We start from the raw sequence: 20,785 nt of genomic DNA on the forward strand, positions 1-20,785 counted from the left end.
GGTCTACGTGGCGAGATCATTCGCGCAGTCGCTGCTCACACACTCCAGTTTCCCCTGGGTTTCGTTCGCGACAGTATTTGTTTCTAACTATTTGCAATTCAGTCGGCACTGCGACAAGAAGACAAACAGTCGTTCATGTTTGCACACAAAGCGCGTTCACGGCCAATCTTTTCTCAAGAGGCGGTACTGAGACCATTGTACGGGACTGTTTCCGCGCGGGGTCGGTGTTCGTGTCCCAATCCTCCTGTGAGAGACGCATCGTCCCGTCTTTACTGGGCAGAGATTCTTACAGAGGTGCGACCGCGCGAGAAGTCAGCTTGAATCCGTAAATAACCTTTCACCTGGCCACGGACGCAAATTCTCGGATCGATCTGGGCGTTTGCGCGCGCTCTCCCGTCCCGCTGCCCCATATCTCCCTACTCCAATCGAGGGCGTCTCGTAGGGAAAGGATGGTGTGAACGAGACTGGGCGTCAGCGTGTCGAGGTTCCCCGTCGTCCCTTGTCCCGACAATATTGACTGCGACAGAGACGAACGCGTTTTTCTGCGCCTGAGGGGGAATCTCACAGACAGTTGGCTGCCCTCTGATGGATCTACGAGGACGAGGCAAACAGCAAACGATCAACGCGTTTTCTCTCCCTTCTTTCGCGGGGAAACTCTAAACCCTAGCCCCCCAGTCCCGCCCTGACTTCGCATCTTGCATACCACTCGTGGCTCTCTTGCCCACGCTAAATTCGAAAGTTGAAACCCTTGGCATTGGCGGATCTGGGGAAACTCGGGAAGTTGTTCGCCGTTCCACAGAGCGGCCTAGAGTCTGCGCAGAGCTCTGCCGCGCCGGGGGTTTCCTGTTCAACTCCGTGTGTACCAGCGCCCCGGAGGCCTCTGACAGGAACGCGGTCGAGAGACCATGTCTCGAGCATGAGCGAAGACGCCCGGTTCCCTACTCGCAGCTGGATGATTCGTCACCAGGGCACATGGAGCGGCGAGGCCATCTGGGCGAATGTCAGCGCTCTCCACCGTCTGCGCCTTCGTCTACCCTTCTGCCAGGCTCCGCGCCTGAGGCTAAAATGCTTAGTTGTGTAGACCTAGAACGCGCGGGGAGCGACGTGACTGTCGCACCCGGTCCTGCTGGCTCAGACAGTGTGACTTCACCGTATGCAGACCCTTTCCGAGATCGGTTTGCGGTGGGGCGGGGCTCTGTATTAGAGCACGAGCGATGTTTGAGACGGAGAAGATCGGACTCTACAGCTGACGACACGGCCATGCCGGAAATCTGTGTCGACAAACACAGACCCTCGCCGAAACTGACGGCCGCGTCCACTCTGCCTCGAAACGCAGAGGACCTTCATCACGGATACCACGATGTGGAGGCCGCTGGTGAGCCCTATGGAGAGATGAACAACGCGTCAGAAGATCGGTCTTCGAACTCGCAGTTCAGACTCCGTTGCGGCCGCCAAGCTTGGGAGACTCGCCCCAACTCTGCTGCATTCGTGACTGCGCTGAGAGCGCTTCCGTGGGCCTCTGCATTGGTGCATGCGCCGCCGGTCGAGCACGCCCCGATCCAGCCGTCGCCTGGAGGCGGGGTGCCAGACGCCGGAGCGAACCGCTGTTTGCACATTGATGACACTGGAGCAACGGATAACGACTCCATTCGGCCTCCGTCGCTTGCCACCATTGCACTGTCTCCGTCGTCGTCGGGATCTCGGTCTCCGCATCCGGACAGCATTGAGGGTGCAGACTTTCGATTAAGGGAAGTAGGCACCGGAGGCGACTCGTCCCCAGCTTCCTCTCTGGAGTCGATGTCGTCGCCAAGCTGCGTGTGCCACTCCACGGGCTCCGATACCTTTGTTTCCGCGCGCTCAGACGAAACCCCTCGCTTCCTTGCTCTAGTGGCTGTCCACGGGAAGCCGAGGCCTACAAACTCGAACTGTCGGCTTCCACCTGCACAGGCGTCTGAATCCTGCGCAGGAAGTGGCTGGCGTGAAGAAAATAGGAAGTCCTCAGCTATCCGCGGCAGCGGGCGGCTTTCCGAGGTAACTGCCAACCAAAGGAAGACTCGGTCTGGGCAGAACAGTGGACAGAGGAATCAAGGAGCAAGGAAGAGTTTAATTTTGTCAGAAAACCTCGAGGGCGGATTGCCTGCGAGGGTACCCAACCGAGTGGACGAAAGCGATCTCGAGCTGGCCGTCGCATCACCGGTCTCGTCTGTGTTCCACCAGAGCGACTCCCGTGGTAAGAGATGTTGCAGCAAAGAGAACGAGGACTCCAGAGGGCCTCAGACATGCTTCCGTTGCATCGGGAGCTCGAAGAAATTGCATGTGAGACAACACAGAAACGGCGAGTCGGCAGGTGACGCTGGACATGCAGAGAATCCCCAAGAAGCTGAGTGGCGGGACTCAAGGACGGTCACGACACCCTCGAAAGATGCACAGCTTTCCGGCGTGAACGCGCTCCACACTGTCCCGCGCATGCACCGGAAAAAAGGCGCCAAAGAGCTGCCCGAACCTTCCAGTCCCTTGGAGACTTGCCGAGACCGCGAAGCCGAGAAGGTCGCGTTCTGCCTGTCCGGCGCCGACCAGGGCCGCCAGCTGGGGGGCGACCCTCCAGGGCCCATTCGACGTTATGTCTCGCGCTTTCTCGAGATGTGGGGCGGCGACGACTGGGGTTCGACGTACTATGACTCGTTTTCGGGAAGCAGAGGCGACATCGACGCGGTTGCACACTGCTTCGAAGGATCCGTGGCGGCGGACCATCAGTGGAACGCCGCGCGCAGACACACGAGAAGCCGGTCGCCTGCAGGCTGTGGAAGACACAGGTCCTCTTCCGCGGATGGCTGCCTCGTGGTCGCCGCCCACGAGGCAGGAGCGTCGCCCCGTCGAGGTGTCTTCGAAGGCCGCCACACACATTCCCAAACATTCAGTCTTGTCAAACCCGCTTCGTTTCAGTGGGCAACGACCCAACCGTTGGAACAGGAGTGTGCGTCGGAGGCAGTGGATTGCGGCGGGGGGGACGCGAAAGCGACGGCGAATGAGGAGCCAGTGGACCAAAACCACTTACGCAGGAAAGTGATGCTTCTCGCGGAAAGGAACCGAGAAGATTTGCGATGCGGGTGGAGACACGGAGCAGAAAGCGCAGGTGGGCATACTGGAGACGGAGACGCCGCTCTCGCATTGCCGACGCAAACCAAGAGTCGACACGGGCGCGGCCGGGCTTCCGTGTGGAGTTCGCGAGGATCATCGCCTCTTGCCTTCGAATATCGAACTGAGGAAGAAGCGTATCGCCAATACCTCAACCGACTTTTTCCGTTCCGTCTCATGGTTGTAGGAATGGTTCTGCTGCTCGTCGAAATCCTGCAAATCTCCTGGCGACTTGTTCAAAGAAGTAAGTGACCTTCATCCGTGCGGCCCCGCGAAGGGGGAGGACCCAAATCTCCTAGATCAATACCAACAACGGGGAATGAGAACAGGGCGGGCCAATTGCGAGAGACAACAGATCTCTGCTACCCGAGAGAATAAGCAAGACGGAGACAGAGTTGGGATGAGGTTCGAAAGAGGCGGAGCGCGAGATTATGGTTCCCGCCTGTGGAGCCACCGGAGGATGACTTACGCAAAAACAGATGTGAATTCTGGTCGCCATGTCGCCAATTGTGCAGCGAAGGATTCGCTCTAGAGCCACACCCGCTTTTCTACGCTCGCTTGGGTCATTTTGCGTCTGGAAGCGTGTCTTCCGCATTTGCGGGTGTCACATATGTGGACCACAATGCCCAAGTCTTCAGGGATTGTTCCATGTCTGGGATGCTTTTTTTGTTGTATCCTTTGTTCCATAATGCATCATCGCGACGGACATACATGTTGGATTACGGACGCGACTGTCCTCACGGTCACGCAGAAAACCGGCCTATCCGTTTTCTGTATTCGGGGCTGCGGTATTCTCACAGTGTCATTGTCGTTGACGTGGTTCCTCGTTTCTCTTTTCAGCGTTCTCTGTGGTGTCTCCAAGCCGACTTGTGTTCTGTTCCTTGTTTGCCAGGCTTCCTCGTCGATAGCCAGGGACAGTACTCGTACTACGGACTTGTCAACTTTGACCTCATCTTCGTCGTTATCGCCGTTTGCCTAGTGATTCACATCATCGTCTACAGCTTGCTGGCAGCGGGGGGCCGCATTCCGGGTGTGAAGAATCGTCTCGAGAGTTGGTCGTTTACGATGATTGTACTAGTAAGTGCTGTGGAGAAAAAAGTGACACGCGGGTGAGGTGCATGGCGATGCTGTTGAAAGCCTGCGCCGAATATGTCAAGGCAGACCTGAACAGGACATGCACACATGTCACTGGGAACTTCTTCGTGACAGGAAAAGGACACACGCCTTTATAGAGACAAACGCGTTTGTCTCGCATGCGCGCAGACGCTTTTGCACTGCACCGTTGAGCCTTAATATTCACAATCCTAAACCTGCGACGCCAGGGTGAAGCGCCTCTAGTGTGCGTGGACACGCTAAACTCTAAATCATAAGCATTCGGTGGACGCGCCGTGAGGCTTCACTGGGGGCGAGGAGACTTGTGGGGATGTCTTTGATACCGGCGTTGTGATTGGAGGATGCATATTTCGTTCAGCCATCGAGTATGCACGAGTGGTAGATTAACTACTGTCTTTCACGTTAAAATACCTGATTTGTTCTATCCGTATTTCTATACAAACAAAGCGAATCTAATTTTTGCTTTATACGTTGTTCTAACTGAGGAAATCTGATGTGCATGTTTCGCTACATAAACATAAATTATATTCAAGAATGTTCTTCCAAAAGTATTTAAATCGTTGAAACATAACAGTTGTCTTCCAACTTTTTGCAAACGCATTCTTAGGCACTCTTGGCGCGCATCTGCGGGATGGTCTGCGTGGCCTTCATGAGCGAAGGAATTGGAGACGCAGACGCCGTGGTAGCTGGAGGTAAGCCTCTCTTGAGTTCCGGTTTTTGTGGGCGCCACTTGTAAAAACGGATAAATTTTCTTCTCAGGTTTCGCTCGAGTTGCGTCCCCACTCTGGAGCCGAGGCAGGCTGCTTTTCTCGTCGTAGAGTGGAACCACATGACGTGCAACAATGCAGGTATTCCCCCCACCCCCTCCTCCCCAAGCAGTAGCGGCTAAACTGTGAGTCACTTTAGTAGTATCCATGCGTATCAATCGTAACAAGCGTGCGATGAAATTCGGAAGCTCTTTGACAGGAATGGTGTCAGGTGCCGGTTGTGCTGTGCTTTTGCAGACGGTGAAGAGAGACCAGTCGCGTTTACTTCCGCGCCGCGAGCGCTTTCCTCGGAGCTTGTTCTGCTATCGCTCTGTTGTCTCTTCCACGTCATCGTCATCGATATGATGCTGCCTGTTAGGTGCGTTTGGCTTCTGCCTTCCTGGTCTTGGCGCATAGGAACGCGCCTGCGGGGGATCCAGTGAAGTTGTGGCGGCACGTTTCTTCTATTGTTTTCCGGTTCACTTTGAGGCCGTTGCAACGTCCCTGCGCTGCCTGCGTGTTTCTCACTAAATCCGCACGCAGGACATCAGCAGAGCACTTGTCTTTTGCGGAAAATCGAAGCCACAAAGTGGAATATGGAGACCCGCTTACGTCCTCGCTCGTAGTCGTGTGTCCTTCATTTCACATGACGCAGTAACTGTGCAACTTGAGTTATACTCTCCAGCGATACTGGCAAACAGCAGCGACGCGCTACATTTTTTGCCTGCTCTTCGCTTCTTCGAGGGTACTTCTCGAGACGCAGTGTCGTCTGCGCGGGCGACAAGAATTGTTCTGAAATTTGTAATTATCGACCTGTGCGTTGAGTGTCTGAGCTTTGTGGCACTGGATTGAACCATAAGTCGCGGACGCTTTCGGCTTTAGTTTTGTGGGTTCCTTCCCCCGACCCAGCTGCTCTCTTTGGATTCACTAACGGCTTCGTGTTCTGTTCACCTCGTTGTCTTCTCCGGTTCTCTTGCTGTCTTCTCTGCAGGACACTACCGTCGATGGCTATGCATACGGTCCACATCCTCGGGTGTATCGGCTGCTGCGTGCTCTCCGTCTGTCTCTACCCTCAGTGTATTTCGTCAGATGGGTACGCGCCTCCCTTCCCTCCCCGGCAACTGCGGCGAACTGTGATTCACTCTAAAAAGAGACCATGCCAAAACACGATGCTGTCTCACAGAAGCACTCTGGGACAGTGAGCGGTCATGCGGAGCCCCTATTTTCCTTCTTTTGTCGCGCCCGAAAACGAGATGTGTATGCGCCAATCGCGTCCAAGTTTTTGAGAGTGCCAACTCTTTCGAGAAGGACACGGACACAAAACGCATTTGAGACAAGAGTGTTGTTCCCACGATGCTCTCCCTCAGCGTAGTCCGCAGTCAGACATTTGTCAAATGAGGTGACAAAGCGTCTTCAAGTTGCGTCTTCGCGTTCGCACGATGCGCCAGAACCAGGGTGACCGTCTTTTTTTGTGTCGTTTCTTCGAGGCACCTCGTGGCTGATAGTCTGGTCAGGAGAGGAAAGCGGTGGCAAAAACATCGGATTGGACGCGCGTGCCTGTCCAGCATCTGCCTACTGTCTGGTCATCCGGATACAGATTTCGTGAACGATTGGATGTTTTTTCTTTAGGCCAATCTGTGCGGTGAGCACATGCCTTTTCATCGTCTGCGGCTTCTTGGGGCGCGCTCAGATGGAGGTTGCTCATCGGCAACTCTACATGAGATGGAAGGTGCGTCTCAGATTCACTTCTAGATTGAGACCACACCTTTGGCAGAACTTGCAAGGCAGAAGGACCAATACGAAAGGAAACCGGAACCGCCTGCTAAGAGAGAGCTCTTTGAGGTCGGCGGTGTTCAAGAGAAATTCATATCAATCCATGTACAAATGCACACGTGTACTGGCACGGGTCCCCGTAGTTTATGACTCACTCCGGGATTCCATGCTGAATCAGGAAACATGCAGGTCGCTGAGAGCGGTTAAATTGCCGCTGCATGCGGTTGGGAGATTCTCTTCCAACATGGGATAGGATAGACGCGTATGGCGAGTTTCACTGTTCTTTTCTTTATCGTTGGAACGAGAGAGACAGACGCGAAAACCGAATCTCTCGACCGTCGCAGACAGATGTGGCAGATCGTTTCGTTCACCCATTTGATATGTTCAGGATGGCTTGGAACGGTTACGAGCAGCGGAACAGAAGCTGCACTCGCACCGGACCTCGAAAACAGGCATCGAGCAGTTAGCAATGCTTGTGCGTCAATCGCAAGTCCTTCTGCGTCACGCATGCGTCAGCGGCTCCAGTCGACAAAGCAAGCAGCTGGCTCTCGAGCAAGTGGCTGACATTCAAGGACAGTACGTTCGACGGGGGAGACAGAAGCTGTTGGTTCATTCGCCGTTCTGTCCATGCTCGCACTTTAGTGTTGATTGTGGCATAGTGATGTCTTCGACTACTGAAATTCAACCATTCTGTGTATCGTAAAAACCAGTTCAGTGGAGTAGAAAAAAAAGATATGTGCCTGTCTTAACTGACACTCCACTGGGTTGGTAGCAACACTGTCAGCCGCTTTAACATGCCGTCCAGTGAGGGAGTGCTTTGTTTCCACGTCGGTCGCGGCTGTTCCTTGCTGCACCTTATCCATAACAAGGAGATGCATTTTAGGCGGCTGTGCCCTCTAGGAGGGCTAGCAGTTCCCGAAGCTGATGAAGAAACTGCTTTAACTGCGACTCGCCGTCTGGGAGAGTCTGCGCATTCGCTTGCTGGCTCTTTAATTCTCGATGATCGTTGATGCGTCTGCGTCCTCGTCAATGTTGCGCGGTTTCTCACACTGCACGCGCTGGGTTTCTATGTTCCCCTATCGCAGAGTGCTGGACATTGTGACGAACGTCAACAACCTGTATCACGCCCAAATGAACACGGAGGAAATGAGTGAGCTTCTTCGGTTTCTCCCCGAGGGCCAGGACGACGCTCAGCGGTCGCTGCTGCGCGACTGGCGAGGGCGTAGCGCGTCCTTCAGCGGCTGCGGGCCGGTGGGAAGGGACTCGGAGCAGAATGCATGCACTCTGAATTCGTCGATTCTGCAGTCGACATGTTCTACGCTGTGTCTGGGGAACGTGGCACCGCGGAATGTGACGGTCGATGCACCTCTGACAGCCTCCACGCATGCGCTTCCAAGCAGTCGGTACCACGATGCTGCGGCAGGCCATTCATGCGTCACAGCGCCGGAGGGAGGCGTGCTCGGAGAAGGTTTTGGAAAAACTTCGAAAGACGTTTCTCCCCGTCACGCGGAGAGTACCTCAGGCGACCTGGCGGTGACGAGCAATGTGAAACACGATTTGCGAGAAAAATCCGAGTGTGACGCTACTCGAACTCTACGCCAGGATCCCATGATCGACCTGCCCGATCACATGAAGGCCGCCATTGGAGTTGCCTGGGATCTGGACTTCTTTGAGGTATGATCGCGCTGAAGGTCGTTTTCCAAGATGTGGAGCGTCTCCTGAGTTGGTTTCTGCTCGTGTCGTAGAAGTGGATCTATCATTGGAACCGTAAAATGTCGGTATGTGGAGACTGGACATCCAAGCTACCGAGTGACCGTTACGGATCACAGAATGAGAAATCGTAAGTTTTGGAAACCTACCTTCTGCTGAGAAGTATGTACCACGAGGTGGACCACATATTTGGATCTCGAATGTATTTTTTACTGAATCCAAGGGCTATTGCGTTGCCCTAGTTACAATGGTAACGTTTTATCTGATTTTGTTCTGTTTTGCGCATCTGCTTTGTCTCTCAGCTCAACGAACGCGTGAACAACAACGCCCTCTTGGTGACTGGCCAAGTTCAGCTTCTCCCGCTGCTGCGGCCAGAAGGTCTTCGGTGTAGCCCGCAGGTCGTGCGGTGTTATCTCAGGTGTCTTCAGCAACAGTACTGCCCCAGTAATCCTTACCACAATCAACTGCATGCAGCTATGGTTTCTCATTGCTGCTTGATCATTGTAAACGAAGTTCTGCCCTCCAAACAAGCGTAAGCGCCGCTCCACAAAGACACACATTATCTGGAACTCGCACGCTTAACACAGGTTTACTTTGAGACCGAGATAACAACCACAGCGGGTGGTTTCTTTACACACTTGACTTCTTGCATGTCGTCTACGGTCGTTTGTTGACCTGTCGGAGAAGACAAGTCTACTTTCAAGCTTCTGTCGAACTTCGCCTGTTTGATCCTATTCGCGTTACACGTATCTTAGATTGTACTTCCAGCTTCGTATGTGCGTTTTATTCGTTTTGGCGTTCACTACGACTTTCGCGTTTCAAGATTTCCTGAGTCCGTGTTTCCACTGGGGTGCCTTTTCGCCTCTTTTTTTAGCCTTTGTCTCGATTCAGTTTGCCCGCATTTTCCCTGGAAGGTGCATGCATGCGTCGCCTGTCCGGTTTCAGTACAGATATTTCGTTTGCTTTTCAGCTTGAAGGCGTTGTGTTTTCTGGTAGCTGTCCGTGGTACCGGCGCCCCTGCGCCAAAGTCCACACACCAGCGCTTCCGGAAAACGACTGTGGTTTCTTTTCCACACTACACATGGCAGGAGCTCCTTCTCCAAGGTGCCCGTCTTCCACGATTCCATGCTCTGGTGTTTCCTGTCTGCATGCAGTCTGACGTACGTCGACGAACTGTGTCTGATCATTGCATCTGTGGCGCACGACGTGGGCCATCCGGGTTTGAACAACCAGTATCTCATTAGTTCACAGTCCCTGCTCGCGACGACTTACAACGACATTGCTGTCCTGGAGAACTACCACGCTGCCTGCTGTTTCCGAACGGCGGGCATCAACGAAGACCACAACATCTTCAGCGGCCTCGCGAAGGAAGTCTACCAGTACATGCGCCAAAACATCATTGGCCTTATTCTCTCCACGGATATGAGCAAACACATATCCTACGTCAGCCGGCTAAGGGTAAGCACGGAAAACGAGGGAAGCTACGGGAAGGCGGACATGCCACATTTTTTTTCACTTTAGCGAACTCCGCTTCGAGAGAGCGACAACTTAGGCTCGCGAACATATGGCGCGTCCACAAATGTGCAACAGCTCCTGGGGTTGGAGAACGCCTCTCGCGGTAGAGTCCTATTCTCACTGTCCTTGAGTGGTTGTATGCATGCCACAAAGGACTACCGAGAGGCCTCTCTTGAGGGCACGAAAAGACAGACACATTTTTATCGTGCGGAAGCTGGAGGTTGAGCAAGGCAACGCAGTTGGGTTTTGCGAGCTGAAGAAATTATTGCGTTGCTGCAGTTGAAGTGGATTGATCTGCTACCATTAGTTTCCGTACGTTCGCCTCAATTATCACGGCTGGAAACGGACAGCCGAATATGCGTGCATGCTTCCCGTGAAACTGTCCATATATGACTTGGTGTCTCCAGGTACGCGCGGAATCCGGAAACTTCGACGTGAACAACGAAGGCGACCGGTGGTTGCTTTTCCAAGGGTGCATCAAGGCAGCCGATCTTGCGCATACTGCAACTTTTTGGGATAACCACAAACGCTGGGCCGAGTGTCTCTGCGAAGAGTTTTTCAAGCAGGTAGGCAAACCGAACCAACACGCGATGCCGACGATCGTGCAGGGTATTCTGGAAGTTCCGTGCGTCTGTAGAGCCTTCGTGAATCTGTTTTCGAAAGTGTGCTTTTCGGTCGATTCGTTCTTTCTGTGCCTTGTCTGCTTGACCAGAGCAAAGAACCATTCGCTGATGAATGGGCGCAACGCGTCTGAGTTGATTCCGCATGGACAGCTCTTTGTATCCCCTGGTTGATCGTTTGTCTCATCAACTCCCACTGTTCACTGTTCGGTTTGTAGAAACGAGGTGTGCTGGCGCTGTCTTGTGTCGACTTTGCGCCCTGCTGTCCGCGTGTGATACCAAAAGGCTTTTGAGTGGCACCATGTTTCGCGTTTGCTTCAAAGGGCATATTTTTTTCGCAACTGACCTCTGTGTGCAGGGTGACGAAGAACGTCGGCAGGGAATGAACGTGATGGATATTTTTGACCGTCGACAGAAAGATCGGTTCCCTCAGTCCCAGTACCGCTTCATCGAGTTGGTGGTGGAACCGCTCTTCAACAGCGTGTGCAGTATCGAAGATTTGCTGAAGGGGCGCGGGGGCGTGCGTGGGAAGATTTGTAAAACGCTGTCGTCGAACCTCGCCCGGTGGAAGGAGGCGGCTGAGGCGTTGGAAAAGCCGGCGGCCGGGAATTCGCCAAAATCCTCTGAAGCAAAGACGACCGAGGAGGGCGGCGAGACCCGGAAAGCGGGTGGCGCGGAAAGCGCCGAAAAGAAAGAGTCTGAAGCAGGCGCATGCACTCCAAAGTCCGCTGGGGCCGTCGGCTCGAAGACAGGCGACCGCAGACGAAGCAGGATTGCGGGGGCGGATGCTAGCGGGAAGGAGGCGGAGAGCCAGGGGAAGCGTCGCGACGAGAAGAAGCCCGAGAAGAGCAAGACATGATGCCTATATCGAGAGCCAAAAGCGCTTTCAGGGACAGATCTACCAACAGCCATTTGCGGGAATGCGGCATTTTTCCACAATGACTTGCGCGCGTTCTCGTACAAATTTATACAGTATAGCGTAGCACGCGCTTCTGCGGCCGGCGCGGGAAGGTTCCCTTGGTAACGCCGACACTGTCACTGTCACTCAAGTTGTCGTTTTTGGTCCCGTCGTGCGGGGCGACCAGGATGTTGTGTTCTTGCGCTCTGTCGCCGCCTCTGACGCGCACAGCCGTGGGACTACTTTTGTCTCGGCAGTGTGTAGACGCGGCGAGCCACGGGGTTGCATATAGCTTGTGAATCAAATATGTTGAGGTGTGCAAGCGGTGCGAGCCGTTTTTTGGATTTCAGAGCATCAAAGCGATTGAAATTTGAATCGTCTGCATTCCTGTGCACACCCAAGTCAGGTTTTTCCACGTACCGTACAGTCATAGGTTCGACGCACCTCCTCCGGGCGAAGAAAGACGAGAGAGCGCTTCGCCTGGGGGGGTCACGTCGGTTTTTCTCCGGTGTCTCTTGACAACAGACGTATAACAGACATCGAAACATGTGAAATGTGTCGCCACTGACCTCCGGGGCAGTTTCGCAAACGCGACACCAGCCCCAGCAAAATAAACACCGGGTGGGCTCTTGCTGGCAGCTCTCTGGACAATGAATGGTGGATCTGGATTTTAAACACACCTCGCTCCTTGCCGTTTGCACGATCTCTCATTTCCAGAAACCGTGTTGTCTGTTCGCAGTGAGCTGAACAGATACAAGGGATTTGACAAGGTTTACCAGCTTTATACAAAGGACAAGAAGACCTTGACGCTGATGACGCTTTCACAAGCAGCAGTCTGGCACCAAAGACTTTTGTACAAATGGTTCTGAGTTTTTCTCGTCTAGAGCGAAACTCGTATCACCCACAGATATCAGTTATCTTCTAGAAGTAATATCTGGAGTACTCTAATCACTCTTGTTGACAGCGAAAGAAAACTGCTGCTCAAATGTTAGTATGGTCAGAACCAGCCACCTGGAACCAATAATCTCGAGCCTTTCTCCTAGTAGGTCTTTCCGAAACAAGACAAAAGACAGGACCCCGCGGAGCCAGCCGGCCAGTCTTTCAGCGACTAACAGCGTACATCGAAGTGGTAAACGGAACCCGCACAGCAGTTGATGGCCGCCTCTGCGTTTAAATCTGTTAGACGCTAACTTCCCGGTTGAACTTCGGTATTTCATTTATTCCGTTTGTTTCTGTGGCATCGACACCTGAAACAATCATGATCAGAGACGGTCGCGCTTCTCGCCTTTTTCTCCGTACTTTACACTTCGCTCTCCGCTGCACTATTAATAGATCTCCTGAAACACTAGATAGGAAAACAGAGACGCTGGGAGGCAGCGCAGAGAAAGTGACGTTCGAGCCGAAAGGACGCTTCCCGGTTTACGCTGTCTTCCCAGTGTCTCTTTCTCATCGGCATGTGGCAGGACCCTGTGAAAAAGGATCTTACTCTTGATGAAAGAAGTGACACACCGGGATTCCACCGAAACAGAGGCAACCGAACAGCTAGAGTGCCGGGACCCGGGACGACTTAAGGTTGCACCCTCCGCAGTCCGTTGAATGAGTTCAGCCCGGTGGACTGGAACAGAGAAAAAGTTCTTTGACAAAAGGATGCGACTGCGTTGTGGGTGCTTGTGCAGCGACAGCCGGCGTGTTTAACCGTTTACTCTGTATCGGACGTGCCTAATCGTTTCCTCTTAGGTGGAATATGTCTGACCATTTACTGTGAGGATGCGCCTAATCTTTTACCGTAACTGAACGTGTCTCATCGGTTACTTTGTGTGATTGTGCCTCACCGTTTACTCTACCTGAATATGTTTAATCATTTACTCCCAGTGGGACGACAACCAAACCGGCACGATACGCGACGAGGAGGTCCAGAGTAACATAGAATGCTTAGGGTTTAGAAAACGGTGATAGTTGTGGGTGCTCAGCAAAACGCGGACGTCTCATAGGTGTGGGAACGATGCAAAACCCCTGGGTTTATAAAACGTTCGCACTGAGGACGCGTCAATCCCCTCACGCAACCAGTGGGGGCGAGCGAAGTGGTTAAACCCCCGTTGGCGTGACATTGGGTTTGCCTGCACACGTGTGTTACAAGAACTGAAATTGAGAGGGAGTTTAAAGAAATACGAAAGAATAGCGATTGGGTCGCGACATCCACATATGCAAGACACTGATCGTGCATTTTGATGCATACGGCAGATTAAGGCAACTAGCGTACGTGTGGGTGCACTGTCCCTCGCGAACCCTCCGCTGCATGCATTCTTCCGACTTCGTCGAAAATGCGTCAGCCGGATACTAGTATCGGCATTTAAAAACACTCTAGTCACATCGCGCGAAATGCGAACATGCCTTGCTTTTCTTTGAAACCTGAAGATACCACAAGAAGCCTCCAACTCTGTCCACAAACGCCTCTACGTCCCTCTCGTGCCGGTTAAACAGGGAAAAATCTCTCTTCACAGCTGACGCTGTCTTCAAAACCCTTGAAAGAGAAGTTTTCATTCTCGACGCGCGGATGATTGACACAACACAGACCCCCTTACTCTCTCAATCCACACCTTGTCTGCTTTGTGTTTCGTGCCAGACGGGCCGGTCCCCTCAACGCTGTCTCTGCTCCACGAAACGAAGTGCATCATACAGGGAACGGTGATAAATACCTGATAGGAAAAACGGCCCGTATTGCCGACTTGCGTATTTATATATGCATATATATATATATATATATATATACAACAAGAAGGAGATTTGTCAGAAACCATTACCACAGGGACGTGTTGTACGGGTTCCCGCCCACACCGCCTCCGGGCCTCGCCTCGTTCGTAAGGGCCATCGATCTGCGACAAAAGGCAGCACATACAAAAGCAACATGACAATGCGGCAACTGCAAGCAACCCTGCAAGACTCAAAAATGCATCAAAGCCGGGAACACGGTGCCTGTGCCTCCCGAAAATCTCGAGCACTATAGAGAACCGTTCAGGCAGCACAACGGTGGCATTCTACACCTACACGTGTAACAGTTTCTGTCAGGCTCATTTGTCTCATGTCGCTCGAAAGGCTGGGTCCTTAGCTCGAGACCGGCTTGATGCGCCAACGCACAACAACACCCGCCGCATGAAGATTTGGTCCGTGTCTTGTGGCACGGCGATTGACTTTAGATAATCCATCAGATTCTCGCGATTCACTCGTCCCTTTTCCACACCAGAACTGCTCGTCTCTACACACATTTCCTCTCGGATTCCCCCCACCACAATTAACATGTCCCATAAACCCCCACGACGATCATCTGCGCGAGGGTGGCTTTCACGGCTTCAGGATGCCCACGAAATATACACAGAACTACGTAGACATGGCCCGAAAGAGATATCCCGAAAACCAGTCGACCAAAGATGGGTGACCGCTTGTCGGCTGATACTCGTGCGTGAAAGTTGGTCCGAGTGTTTTTACGGGTCGTTTCTCTGAAACTCGATAAACAGGGTTGCCTTTGAATATGGGAATCGAAATGGTCCCCACCAGCTCGACACTCACTGCTCGTTACAAACATCTGGTGACGCACGCCGTATCTATTGCCCCTTGTCCCCTCGTTTCGCTTCTTTCGATGCACAGGTCGTTACCTTTGCGGAGTGGCCACGCCCATGCTGCTGAACGGGTTGGGCGCCGCTGGAGGGCCTCCCCCAAAGTGCACAACGCCGGCTGCGCCCGGTCCCTGCTGTCGCATGTGCTGGGTCTGGTGTTGCGACGCAAAGTCGAGGCTGGTTCCTCCAAACATGCCCCCGTCTCCCAGGCCCCCAGTCGCCGTCGACGGCTTCTGCACCGAGAGGAAAGGATTCATCGGAGCACCTCCCATCGCGTTGCCCCCCACTTGGGTAGCGCCTGTGGGATGAAAAGCCTGGAAGGGCGAGGTCCCAGGGTGGGTCGCCTGCTGTCCCGCGCCCATGGTCAAGAAAGGATTCACTCCGCGCTGGCCCGGCTGGGCCTGAGGCCCTGGGAAGTTCATAGGGGACGTGGGGCGCATGGGACCCGCTGCTCCAGCGAGCAGGTAGTTCGGACTCTGCCCCATCATGCCTGGGGGTTGGGCGGTGGGCCCAGATCCCGGAAACGCGACGCCCGCATCTCGCCCGGCCGCCCCGGGGAACTGCGGCCGCAGCATCGCCTGGTACTGCGACGCGAGGAAGGCGTTCTGGCCCCAAGCCTGAGGGCTTGCACCCTGAGCGGCTCCCATGAACGCGGGGTTCCCCATTCCAGCCATGCCCGGAAACTGGAACCCCTGCCCGAAAGAGGGAGCAGGCGCCACGGGAGCTAGACCTAGCATCCCCGCGGGGGAGGTCCCCTGGCCCCCGAGGCCCACCTGCGGAGCCCTCTGGGCCGCCCCCTGGCTGGACCCGAAATCGACTCCCCAAGCCGGTGCGGCGGCCTGAGCCGGTCCGCCCCAACTCGCGTTGCTGGCCTCTTCAAAAGTGTCAAACGGATCTGGACGATGCGACGAGCTTCGCTGGTAAGAATGACGCGGCGACCGTACAGACCCTCGGGGCATGGAGCGACTCCGACGCGGGGGCGGCGGGGAATCCTGGATACACACGAGAGAGAACCGACGAGGTGAAACCCATGTGCTCAGACTAGGTACACGGAGAAGCCTAGTTCACGCCAAAGCAATTGAGGACTCGAAACGGACAGGACACTGAATCGGTGAATACTTGGGTAAGAAGTATAATATTCTGATTTAGTGTTGTACTCCTCCCCAAACAGCATACTTCTTACATCGGAGGCCTGTGTCATGGCAGGGAACGGAGGAACCAGTGGAGAACACTGCTCCTTTGGCATGCACGCTGGCTTAGACACGTTCAGGCACAATCCAAGGGATCTTGGCGACTAACAATGTCTGAGAAACATCCTCCAGGCGCACCAAGAGGACTCAAGAGGGTATGGATCTATACTGCCGACGTCCTCTAACCATAGAAACATAGCTCTGCATATAAATACGAGTATACTCAAAAACACATGTAAATCTTGAGAGTGAAGTGTCTACAGTGGTGAAGTAGTATATAGAGATAGAGACGTATTACTGTGATTGTATCGCCATACATTTTGTGCCACGTTTGGCTCCATGCCCACCACGTAACACCATGTAAATAGTAGGAATGGAATTCAAATGAGAATCTACACACGTCTACGTGTTTAGGTCACTTTCCGCAGCATGTCTGTTGCGCTCTTGATTCAACATATCACGTACATCTCCAGAATCCGACTCGCTTCCTTCGGAGAGTTCTGGGACGGGAGGACGGTGGCTGCTGCGTCTCTCTCCTCGACGGTCGCTCCTTCGCGCGCCTCCACTTCCGGATGTTCCGCTTCGCGAATACGAGGCTGCAGATCGGCCTCTGTGAGTGTTTCTGAATAGAAGAAAGAACGCAACCCTCCGCTATTACCGCCCTCGAAAACATCCACGCCTTTTCTACTCGTTTTTCGCTATCAAGCACCAGACAGGCATTCCATCATGCGTGCAGGCTTTTCCCGGCTCGCTGGCCATACCTAAAGAGCTTTGTTTTACTCCTTCAGCCGCGAAGGCTTCTCTCCCAACCAGGTCTTCCAGAGACCTACCCTAGTACCTATTGCCTATATATATATATATATATTGAACACATGCAGACACCCTAAGTACCTTATGTGCGCTGACAGTTCGTCCACATCCGTTTTCCCTTGTCCAGCTCGGATTATGATGCGTGTTGATTTCGCTGAATTTTCTCGGTTTCGCACGAATACACAGACCGCGAAAGAAAGCACACCCACCCTCCGGTCTCTCTTGCGGGGCCTCTAAGGTTCGGCTCGAACCCTAGATTGTGTTCAGAGGCAATAGCTCTTTCAACGTGATAGTTACGGTCCACGGTTTAGCTATGACCTTTGTATCCTCCACACCGGTTTTTTGTACGGAGGGTAAAAAAGGTAACTTCTCTGTCCCACTTCATATTGGTCACTCTCGAGGCTACGCAGTCCCATTCTCTCGCTTAAACTGCCAGCGTCTTCACCGCGTTCACGGCCCAAGCAGAAAACCAGAAACCCACGCTCAGCACAATTAGACGAGACCTTACCTGTCGAATCTCGCGTGCAATTTGTTCACCTCGAAAGAGGAAAACCGGTCTTCACCAATTCTCTTCACAGAGCTCTTGCCGCTGCAGCAACTGGAACAGAGGAACTCGTACCTCGAAACGTCCACAGCCGACACACCCTGCAGAAATGAGAGAGAGACAGAACGCCAAATGAAATGCATCGCGTAGACTTTTGACCTCTGTAGTCCGCAACATTCATTTGAGCTACTGACCGGCGCCGACGACTTCTTCCTATCCCTCTCTGTTCTTGCCTGTCCGGTAAAACCGCAAAGAAAGGACTTCGACGCGGAACGAACTTCCTTCTGACATTCACCGGAACCCTTCCTTTTCTCCTTTGCCCCGTACCTCGCTTCGAGTTCTCACACTCTTCACCCACCACCCTGCTTCCCCGATGACATTTCCTCTCGGCTTCTCCCTGACGTTCTCTCTTCTCGCTTCGTGGGCCTGCTTAGTTTCCAGGGAACACGCAGACCTGGGGGCGTTACCCTAACTTGAGGATTGCTGCATCTTTGAGACGAGACTAACACATTATGGCCAAAAACAACATATCAGGAGAAAGAAAAACATAGCAGGCGCGTCTGTTGTCGTTTGCACCGCATTCCGTCGAAGCAAGCAAATGCGCAGACTTCGAGAGTCAGGCCGGTGCGCGTCCTTGTCTGGATGGGGAGTTCCCGATGCTTCTCCGCGAAAAAGACTTTCGGACTCACCCCGCGACCGCAGTTTGCGCAGCGGTCATTTTTATTCGCAAGGAAATACAACTTTTCCAAGTTGACGGCGTCCTCGTACTCGGACTTGGAGAGCCCGATGTCTGCGGGCGAAGACGACGATCGGTACGGCATCGTGGGGAAGAACGCGAGGATCGGAGAGAATTTGAAAAACCAGAGTGACAGAGATTAAAAAGCAAAAGTGACTGAGAACCAGGAAAACGAGGGCAGCAGACGGAAGGGCGATATACGCAGAGAAATCTCGAGAACCGTGGCTATGACGAAAAAGTCGTTTCTCTAGATGGAGAAACAACCGACACCGGCTCTTTAAGAAGTTATAGTTTTCCTAGATGCTTATGGGGAAAAAGGGGGAAAATGACACGTGGATTATCTCTGGAGGGACACAAAAAGCGCTAGAAAGAATAAAGACGCGATAGACGGGGGTGCGAAACAAACAAAAACCTGCGAGAGATGCACGGCAGTTCAGAGCAGATGCGTTCGAGAGCTGTTGCCGTCGAACGGACGACCGTAGAAATAAAACACAACGTTGTAACCCATTCAACAAACGTTCGCGGCATTCCTTGATATATGCACATAACCGAAAACCAGACGAACCCGATCGCAGAACAGAACGATGTGCTTTGAAAAATATACACACACAAGTATGAACAGATGTGCTCGTGAGTCTGCGGCTGTCGACGGCTAATTGCGTTTCGGTGTTTGTACACGTGGATGGATACGATTCTGTGCCGCAACCTGAACGTCCCAGTTCCCCTTTCTTCTTACGAAAGGGCACTAACTACACGAGCATCTCGCCGATTCAGAAAACCACAGCGAAGAGGAGGAGCTCTCCAGGTGCCGAGTGACGCAAAAGAGTCAAACAAAAAGCGCAAAACACGACACAGAGCGTGCACGTGAACCGAGGCTGAAGCAGAACTCGAGAACCCCGCCTCAGTCCCGGAAGAGTCTGGCCCGTTCGACGGGCGCAACGGGTCCACTTTCCCGGGGGTTCGACGGAGAGAACAGATAAAGCTGAACAAAGAGCGTGAAGAGAGCTTTCAAACACGCGAGGAACGGGAGGCCGACACAACAATGGCAGCTGTACACATCCACAGAGACTCCGGAGATTCTGCCCCTGTTTTCGAGTTCTATTGCCCCCGGTTAACCCCCTAATTTTTTTCCGAGTTCACCACTCGCGGCAAGACGCAATGCAGGGACGAAAAACGCAGAGGGGATTGTTCAGAGACGAGCTACTCCGGAGAAACAGCGGCCGCTATCCGTCCTTTTGGCTAGAAAAAAAAGGTCTTCGGTGAGAAGGGATGAGCGACGGCACTATTTGCTCTAATCTACAGATATCGTACGAACGATGCGGATCTTCTAGTGGACAAGTCCTGCCAATCAGGTGAGAATAAAAAAGCAACGGTGCCTCGCATGCAACCTTCGCTTGCCGGCAGAAAGCCAGGTGCAGACTAGCAGCAGGTCATTAGACGAAACGACGCACTTATGCCCCGAGTGCTCTCTCTGGAACCGAGAAAACGCGTCACTCACAAAAAGCCATAGTTATAAGAACAGCTGATCTAACACGGACACTAACTGAACGGCGAGGAAATGCGTCCGCGAGGTCTCGCAAAGCAAGGAAAGAAGCTTTTAACTCCCGGATGTAAGCCGGAGGAAGACGGCGGAGCGCGCACACCAGGTCAGAGCGAGAGGCTCGAGCTCTATCGAGGTCGAGTTCGCGGATTAAAAGGAAAACGGTTCGGGAAAAGCTCGAGACACACGGTCCCGGCAGAGCTGCGCTTGCGCACTTGTTCATTCATGAGATAGACGCGAAAAATCCGCGAAAAAGTGGCCGAAAAGCGACAAAGTCACTGCCTGCTGTTTGCGCGCGGCGGGCAACCTTTCCTGTGCGAAAAGCGGGGGTTTTGCCTGTGAAAGCCGCGAAACCCCTACTGAGTACGAAGGTTTACCGAGGGTCAGTTTCTTTCTGACGAATTTCCCTCAAAACGTAAAACCCCGTGGACAAGCGGTGAACGGAAACTGGAGAAATGCTCTCCGACGAGTCGCCAGTGGGGGCTCTGGGAGGGACCTTGTTCTGAGGGAATTCCGCTTGTGCTTCCTCTCCGCGCTTCCTCATTTGCTTCCTCTGATTTGTGTTGATTCTGGCGGTGCCTCACCAGCTACTTCAGCGGTTCTTTCACTCCTTGACTTTCCTGAATGCCTCGGTGCTTATGGTCGCTCTGTCCGTGCAGCTTTTTCTATATAGTCCGCGCACATGCACAGTTGCACATGCCAGAATGCGGATAGAAGACACAAAAACACTTTCGGTTCAGTACACATCCAATCAGATTTGAATGCAGTTGTTGTTTTCGCTTATTGGTGTTTCACCGTGCTGGCCTCCGTCCGCGGGCACACCACCTCTTTTCATAAAAGACGT

The 20,785-nt window shown here is 53.3% G+C and overlaps 2 protein-coding genes across 2 annotated transcripts; one reads left to right on the forward strand and one right to left on the reverse strand.

The window, feature by feature from the left end:
* Positions 1-972: 972 nt before the first annotated feature.
* On the forward strand, positions 973-11,471 carry TGME49_257080 (3'5'-cyclic nucleotide phosphodiesterase domain-containing protein; the record flags this gene model as incomplete). The annotated part of the gene is made up of 12 exons (XM_018781133.1): positions 973-3,379; positions 4,028-4,212; positions 4,856-4,940; positions 5,253-5,373; positions 5,986-6,087; positions 6,624-6,723; positions 7,156-7,343; positions 7,853-8,441; positions 8,780-9,009; positions 9,632-9,935; positions 10,400-10,558; positions 10,971-11,471. The coding sequence occupies 12 exons, from the start codon at positions 973-975 to the stop codon at positions 11,469-11,471; spliced, it is 4,971 nt and encodes a 1,656-aa protein (XP_018636968.1).
* A 2,617-nt stretch (positions 11,472-14,088) lies between these two features.
* On the reverse strand, positions 14,089-18,486 carry TGME49_257070 (hypothetical protein; the record flags this gene model as incomplete). Its single annotated transcript, XM_002364913.1, has 5 exons — positions 14,089-14,383; positions 15,161-16,113; positions 16,777-16,933; positions 17,630-17,766; positions 18,355-18,486. The coding sequence occupies 5 exons, from the start codon at positions 18,484-18,486 to the stop codon at positions 14,308-14,310; spliced, it is 1,455 nt and encodes a 484-aa protein (XP_002364954.1). The 3' UTR covers positions 14,089-14,307.
* Positions 18,487-20,785: the final 2,299 nt, after the last annotated feature.

This window comes from Toxoplasma gondii, chromosome VIIb (genome assembly GCF_000006565.2).
Source record: "Toxoplasma gondii ME49 chromosome VIIb, whole genome shotgun sequence".
NCBI lineage: Eukaryota > Apicomplexa > Conoidasida > Eucoccidiorida > Sarcocystidae > Toxoplasma > Toxoplasma gondii.